Genomic DNA, 7444 nt, shown 5'->3' with positions numbered 1-7444 from the left:
GGTGAGCTTTCTGTACATGTTTGCTGTAACCAGAAACTATAATGAAAGTAATAATTGTGCCCAATGACACAAATCAGCAGCTCTGTCACTAGTCCGCGCTGTATCTTTCCACTTTAATACATAATACTATATACTAGTGTGTCACCAACTGAAGCTTACATGTGTTCACCTGGTTTAATGCGTACCTGAGTACAGACCTGTTCTGGGAAATGACAAATGAGAAGAAGAAAGACGAACTAAACAGAACTTGTTTTGTGCTGATTTCATTGTGGCTTCTTACTAAAAGCTAAAATGGGCAACGGAAAATACACTCTGCACTCGGAGGCAGCTGAGTGGTTCAGATGATCTCAACCACACATCTTCACGAGGGCTTGTATGACAGCAGCTTTAGGCTTAAAAAAAAAGTAATCAAACTACCCACTGTAGTTGTAGTGGGACAGTAACAGGACAGTAATGTGATGGTTGCTGGTCTGCCAACATGTCGCTACAGGCTCTGGGATGCATTCGACTCGTATCTGGAGCGAATTCAGAATTCTTAATCAAGTGATGTGTGATGAGTTGCTGTAGTAGACATGGTCGTCCTCCTCCACCACATCCTTCCTCTTCCTCTTACTTCACTGTCTCAAATAAATACTTGATGCACGTACACGCCGTGACTGTCAATATGAAGTGTTATGTTCTTATTAATAGCTTGAAGAAGTGGCAAAGTTCCACTTCCTGACACAAAGCTATTTTCCTCTGTAAAGTTTCGGGCTCAGTTCAGATATCGTCTCTCGACTGAGCCATTAGCCTGGCAAGCTAACTGTATACAGTATATCAGCGGTTCCCCACCTTTTCCTTAAGGGAGCCCAGTTGAGTAAACTGACTCAGTGACATATTTTATGGATATTTCATATTATATTCTGTTTTATGTATTTTTCAACAATCATACAGACTTCAGTGTTTTCTTCTCCCTGATGCTTGGCCTTTGTTCTATCAGCTCTTTGGATGTTTATCAGAGAGTGAAGGATCTTGAAAGTCTATATCTTAAATAATAATACAAACAATATAATTTAGTTGTCTTACACCCGTTAAAATCCAGAAGCCTTCACCGTGAAGCGTTGGCAACTACCAGATTGGGAACCACTGCAATGTAATATAATAGAATAAATATAGACTTCAGAGGTTCAGGTCTCAGTTTTAGGTCCGTACAGAACTCCAGTCACTACACTGGTTGGTTTAGACAAGATATGTTACTTAATATTTATTGCAATAACCATAATTATGAATTACTGTCCGACTGACAAGCCAACCATGGGAGTAACCATTGCCACAATCGCAAGTAACGTTGCATTTTCACATCACGTTCAGTCTCTGTTTTTTTAATCAGTCCTTCCAGGACATTGCAGGCTTTTTTTGGGATTGTTGCAGCCTAAAAAACTGGTTCCACAGCAGCTTTACTGAAAGATTACGATGCATGTTGCGATGTTTTTTGCGCTGAGATTGCGGGAGAAAGTGAAAAATTGCAAAAATAGTGGCAGTTTTAAGTTCATTAAAAACCGAAGTCAACTTGTTCCAGTGAGAATAACGTCACTAGAAGTTTGGTGACGTATGACACATAGTGTCTTCTAATCTGAGAAATGCTCAAAGTTTTATATTTTTGTCAACATAAAAGTAGAAAAAATGAAATAAATTAAAATAAAAAATACTTATTAAAGCAATTTGGGGTTCAATATCTTGCCCAAGGACAGTTGGAGAGGGGGAGCTGGGAATTCATTTATTAATCATCTTTACCAACAATTAGGGACATTTTTGGACATTTATTACTGTAAAAGTAAGTACGCTCGTTTGTGTCGACAACAGGAGACTGTATATGTGCATCACTCAGCCTTCCTCTCCTCCTCTTCCTCCTTCAGGGAAACTGACGGCCTACGACACCGACGGAGACGGAGACTTTGACGTAGAGGATGCTAAAGTTCTGCTCGGCAAGTCCACTTTTAATTCTTCTTGGTTGTCTGTTATTGTGCCTGCTGTCTGTGTGGTTGTGCCTTGAAGACCTGATGTGGTTTACAGTCGTGTCCCAGTGCCTCAGGTGTAAACCCAGTCTTTATGTAGACCTGTAGACCTGTATCTCAGTGGGTCTAAAACCGGCCTCACACTTTCTGATCGCCTGTTTTGTTGCCTGTGTGAAAATCAGCAGCGTGACTGAGAGTTCATAGAGTGGGAACCTTCAGCTGCTGGTGGCTGATGTTTGTAGCAGTAACAATCATGTAGCAGCCTGTACTAACTGTACTAAATGTTTGCATTATAAGGAGAAATACCGTCCCAGAGTCAGGACAGTTAACAAAACTATTCAAGAAATTAGCTAGCTAGTATTTATATTTACGCTGTACCTTCAGTGAGAAATGATGTAATAATAAATGAGAAGAATTCAATACAGTTTAATAAATAAAATAAATTTCCTCGACTGTGTTTAATACTCCTGGTTTTCCGTCATGTGATAACACTTGCTCAAGTTTCAACCATTAAAATGCAGATGAATCAATGAAATATTGAACTTCAAGATGTAAATCTGTTCAAGAAACATAAAAGACAACAACAATAATCACAAATGCTGCCAGCAAATACTTTTCTTGAGTTCTTGAAAGCACCACGAGCTTTCATGTTCAAGTCTGCTTTTTGTTTTGTTTTCTCTCTGTTCATTATTCTAAATGTATCTGACGTCTACATATACTAACACGACCTGACAGTAATGTTATGGCAGAGAAACTGACAGACTGACCACAGCAGTGTAGCAGGAACAGTGAGCTGGTAGTCCGAGCTAACAGAGCTAACAGAGCCGCTGCTGTCAGATTCTCTGAAACACAGAGTCTGCTGCGGCTCTTACAGTCACTAGAAACACAGCGGCGGCGGCGGCGGCGGCTGTGTTGTAGCTGAGCTAGCGGCTCAGAGAGGCTCCTGTATGTGTGTGTGTCAGTGTGGGATCAAGGTAAAGATCGCAGTCCGGTGCTTCTACAGCGTCTAAAGTCCAAACCACTGCGCCACGATATAAAGATACTGAGTAGACGGTTAGCAACAGCTAACATAACCTCCTTTGAATGATGCGTCTCCATCAGGATACATTTAAAAATGAGACTCCCACTCAGAGCAGAGGATGAGGGAGACTGGGGGAGGTTAGGGGAGGTTAGGGGAGGTGGGCCGGCCTCCTCTGATTAGATTATTAAAACTCTGTTTTTATAGAAATGTCCCAACCCATGAAATGTGAAGAATCTTAACATTAACAGCAGCATTGATGTGTTTCATCATGTTACGGACATTTAGAGTAAAGATGGACGACTCTGTTCCTCGTTGTAAAGCAGACAGGAAGTCAGAGACTGCCTGACGAGACAGGAAGTGAAGGATTATTTGTTATCTATGGATCGTATGAAACTTCTTTAACTCACTATCTTTCTCTTTCCCACATCATCATCCTTTACTTTTGGCCCTGTTTTTGTTACGGTTGCTCTCCATTCCTTTGTACCATCTCCTCTCCTTCCTTCCTTACATCCTTCCTTCTTTCCCTTCCCCTCCTTTTACTCCTCCTCCTCCTCATTCAATATCCTGCCTCCCTTTGTGCTTCACCCTTCCCCTTCATCTCCACCTCTGCTCCCATCCTGTCTGTTTTTTCTTCTTCTTCCCTCCCTTCCTTTTCTCTCTCCCTCTCTCTTCTCGTCAGGCTTGTCCAAAGATGGAGGCGGTAGTGCGAACGTCGAGTCGCTTGAGGAGGTTCTTAATATTTTAGCTGAGGAGGGCTCTGATTGGATCTATGGCTTCTTCACCTTCCTTTATGACGTAGTGTCCTCGCCCGTAGAGCGGGGCGAGGAAGAGGAGGAAGGGAAGAAGGCGGCAGCTGAGATGCAGGACGAGGGTGGCACGACCTCCTCTGATGACGGGGAGGTCAAAGGGGTCATACTGGACCTCCAGAACCAATAGGAGGACAGGAAGCAGAGCCACAGCCAGTAGCAAGGCTCCCTGGTCCCACTACCGACCAATGAGGATCAGACTGGGATGTAACCCAGTCCAGCTGGAGGAGGATGGGAGTGTGTGTGTGTGTGTATGTGGAGGTGCAGAGGACCTGATGGAGGACAGTCTGGTTTCCTCTGCAGGGCCAAACTGGGGAGATAAAGGAGTCCAATTTTAAATTAACTGTTTAAAACGATCAAAACACTTCAGTTTCAAACAATTATAGTGTCGGCCTGTACTGGAATATAATGGTATCTGTGCAAATGTTGCCCGAAATTAATAAAATAAACAATTTATTATTATTTGAATATATAAAAAAACACAATCGGATGGACCTGCAACCACGTAGCGTGGTCGGTAAATTAAACCTACTCCTGTCGGAATCAAACGCAAACGAACACGTCTGTTTGTGCAGTTTGTTTTAGAGGAAATATACGATTGTTTTAAAGGTCCAGTGTCACATTAAGTAGGCTCTATTGTCAGAAATGGAATATAATATTCATAGGTATGTTTTCAGTAGTGTTTAATCCCCCGAATGTTGAAAACATTGTGTTTTTGTTGACTTAGACTGAGCTGTTCTTATCTTCGCCTTCCATACAGTCCACCTTGTTGAACCGCCACGTTTCTACAGTAGCCCAGAACGGACAAACCAAACACTCAATATTTACTTATCGATACTCTAATTGATACTACTCGCCATAATTTGGTGCAGAAAATAAAGACAGATTCAGCAGTTATTCTATTATTTATTATTACAGAAATAAGTACAGTTGCTATTGAGTTACTGCATTTAGCTGCATTCTCATTACATTTAGTAAAGTCAGCCTGCAGTTTTTAGCAGGATCGTTTGTCCAGGAGCTTTTCGATGTTTCACCGACCAGTCAGTATCCTGTACCGGTTCTCGACACCCATCCCTGCCTCTCAGGCTCCACATAGCCTCACAGTCCTGTTGTCTGTTATGACTGATTTAAATCAGCCAGTTGCTGCTAACCTCAGTTAATGAATTGCTGTTGGCTAAAAGAAAGACAGTTTTATTTGATGACATTAACATGCTCGTGAGTTGAAGGTGATGATAATAAATGTGCTCGACTGTGACTGTACTGCTCGTTATATTCTGTAATATTAATAAGACTCACTTTATATTAACAGTGCTTTTACTTTTCTGCCTGTAAATCACTAATATAACACTTTTATAGATGATATTCTGCTTTCTGTTTGCTTTCTGAAATGTGACAGTCGACGAGCTGATCGGATCTTTTACGCTGTTTAATCATTCTGATGTTTTATTCTTATTTATGTGTTTGAGGCTGCAGTCAATCAATGAAACCTGAAGTAGTAGGGGTGTAAAGATATAGTGATATGAGTTGAAAATTGGTTTTAATGTAATAGACACCTACGCAGATCGATCTATGAAACGGTCAATGGTTTGTTAGCAGTAACACAGCGAAGCTCGCAAGGTTGGTACATAAACAAACAAACACCTATACAGGTGGCAAGGAGTCTGTGGATGCTAACACAGCTAGCACAAGCAAGAACACACAAGATATTAACACTTTACAGCCACAACTGAGCTCCAACTGGGCGAGGTCGAAGGTAATCGCGGCATCAAGTCTTTATTGTCTGTGTCTGTTGGAAAAGCAATAAACACAATGACTTGTAATTCTGAGACATTTGCTTCAATTTTTTCCTCGTAAAGATACAAATTCTTGGGATTCCCCATATTTTATAAAATACATGTTGCTTGAAGATAAGCAATGTCACTTTTAAAGAATTGGTTCATTTTAATTTTGAATGGAAAATCAAGGTCGTCCCCCTACACAGTACACATACAGTAATGTGCTGACCAATCAGCGCAGTTTCCATGTAACTTAAAGGTCAACAGTTGGTTGTGCTGATATAAAAGGAACTACAGACAGTTAAAAAGACTCGTGGTCTGTCAGACTCAAGAGTTAACTGCCACTCAAGGTGTTTCCTGTTTGGTATCAGAGTCCTACAGCAGTCTGAATCTGGCTTCTTTGTGGCCAAATATCACTAAATAGGCATTTAGACACGACACCTCAATACACCGCAGCCATTATTAATGATCTCTTGCTAGAACAAGTCAAAATGTCTGCGGAGAGACAATAAGCTGTTCATTTATACACATTTTGACATATTTAAATGGCAGCCGACATGTGCTAACTTGCTCTGCTGTCTGTCTGTTCAGATGAAAAGAAGTTAAAAGGTCCTGCTCTCAGAAGAGACAGGCTGAGAAAAGGTACTGTATACACAACGTGTGTGTTTGTGTGCTGTCCTCTGTGTGGACTCTAAGAGCTCTCCTGACAGATCTGTCTGTTTCCAAACCTTGTAGAGGACAAGAAAGAGGCGAAGAAGAAAGGTAAATGGTAGTTTCCTCTGTTACTGCACAGCTGTGTTTGATCCTGAATTGTGGAGTGAGGCATTAACCTCCAGTTCCCACTCATACTGAATCTGAAAGCATGTGTGACACTGCGGGGATGCAATGAGAGAACATCAGTGAAATCAGAAATCAGAGAGCTATTTGCTTCTACATATTTGGTGTATTTCCTGATAAAAAACAGGCAGTTGGGGGGTCGCAGTAGCCAATAGTGCTGAACGAGTGTTACATCCAGCTATAACGGACCCATTATCTGACTCTGACGGACCGGGACTGAATGCAGCATCTGATGCCAATAGAGTACAGCAGGGAATAAAGTACCGAGGTTTGGCTACCGGCACCCCGGGGTGAAGTCAGCTAATGTTAGTTCTACTTTTAGCAACAAGTCAACTGGAAAGTTCTCCAACTACTAATTGGGATTGTTGGATGAGTATGTTGTCGAGTGTGTTGTGGTAGCAGTGTGCTTTGCCTGGTGTGATGATTTGATGTTTAGTTTTCTTCAGTATCAAACTATTTGATGTGTTTGCCATCCTAGAAGACAAGACGTTAGAGACCACCGATCAAGAGATAAAACTCCCAAAAGGTAGAGTTCGGATCCCTCTGTGTGGGTTTGTGTGTAACTTATTGTCCTTTATCCGTCTGACTGAAGAAAATAGGGTAACATGATCTGACCGTGTAAATAAAAGCTCTTATATTTGATATCTTTGTTAGCACTGAGCTGTGAAACGCTGTGTAGAGATGAATCTGAGCTGTTTGTTCTCCTCTGTGATAGACGACACAGGAGAGGAGGCTGCTGCTAAAAACAACACAACCAGAGGTATAAAAACCTGCCACCTGCACGTCTGAAATAAAGATATATATATAATATTTTAAGGCATGGATTTTGGTAGCTGTGTCGTACCATTACTGGATTAAATCCATAAATCGTTTTATTTAACACTATGAACTTGTGAACGATATGACAGTATATTCCATGAAACATTTCTTTGTATTTTTATATCTAAATCCAATCATTTTATCTTCCTGTAAAACAAAATGTGACGCCTGCTTACGTCAGCATGAATAAAA

The 7444-nt window shown here is 41.2% G+C and overlaps 1 protein-coding gene across 3 annotated transcripts in view; it reads left to right on the top strand.

Moving 5' to 3' along the window:
- Positions 1 to 1077: 1077 nt before the first annotated feature.
- The window catches only part of LOC118332977 (aspartyl/asparaginyl beta-hydroxylase-like), a 22529-nt gene continuing 16162 nt past the window's right edge, over positions 1078 to 7444 (top strand). For 2 of the 3 annotated variants that reach the window (XM_035668562.1, XM_035668484.1), the window contains exon 1: positions 1079 to 1964. In XM_035668562.1, the coding sequence (XP_035524455.1) occupies positions 1853 to 1964 (112 nt within the window). In that variant the 5' untranslated portion in view covers positions 1079 to 1852. Of the gene's footprint in view, positions 1965 to 7444 lie in introns of all 3 variants that reach the window. The other variant, XM_035668644.1, reaches the window with a different exon arrangement.

This window comes from Morone saxatilis, unplaced genomic scaffold (assembly GCF_004916995.1).
Source record: "Morone saxatilis isolate NCDOM2014 unplaced genomic scaffold, NCSU_SB_2.0 Contig0, whole genome shotgun sequence".
Taxonomy (NCBI): Eukaryota; Metazoa; Chordata; class Actinopteri; family Moronidae; genus Morone; species Morone saxatilis.
This window is presented reverse-complemented; position numbering and strand designations above follow the sequence as displayed.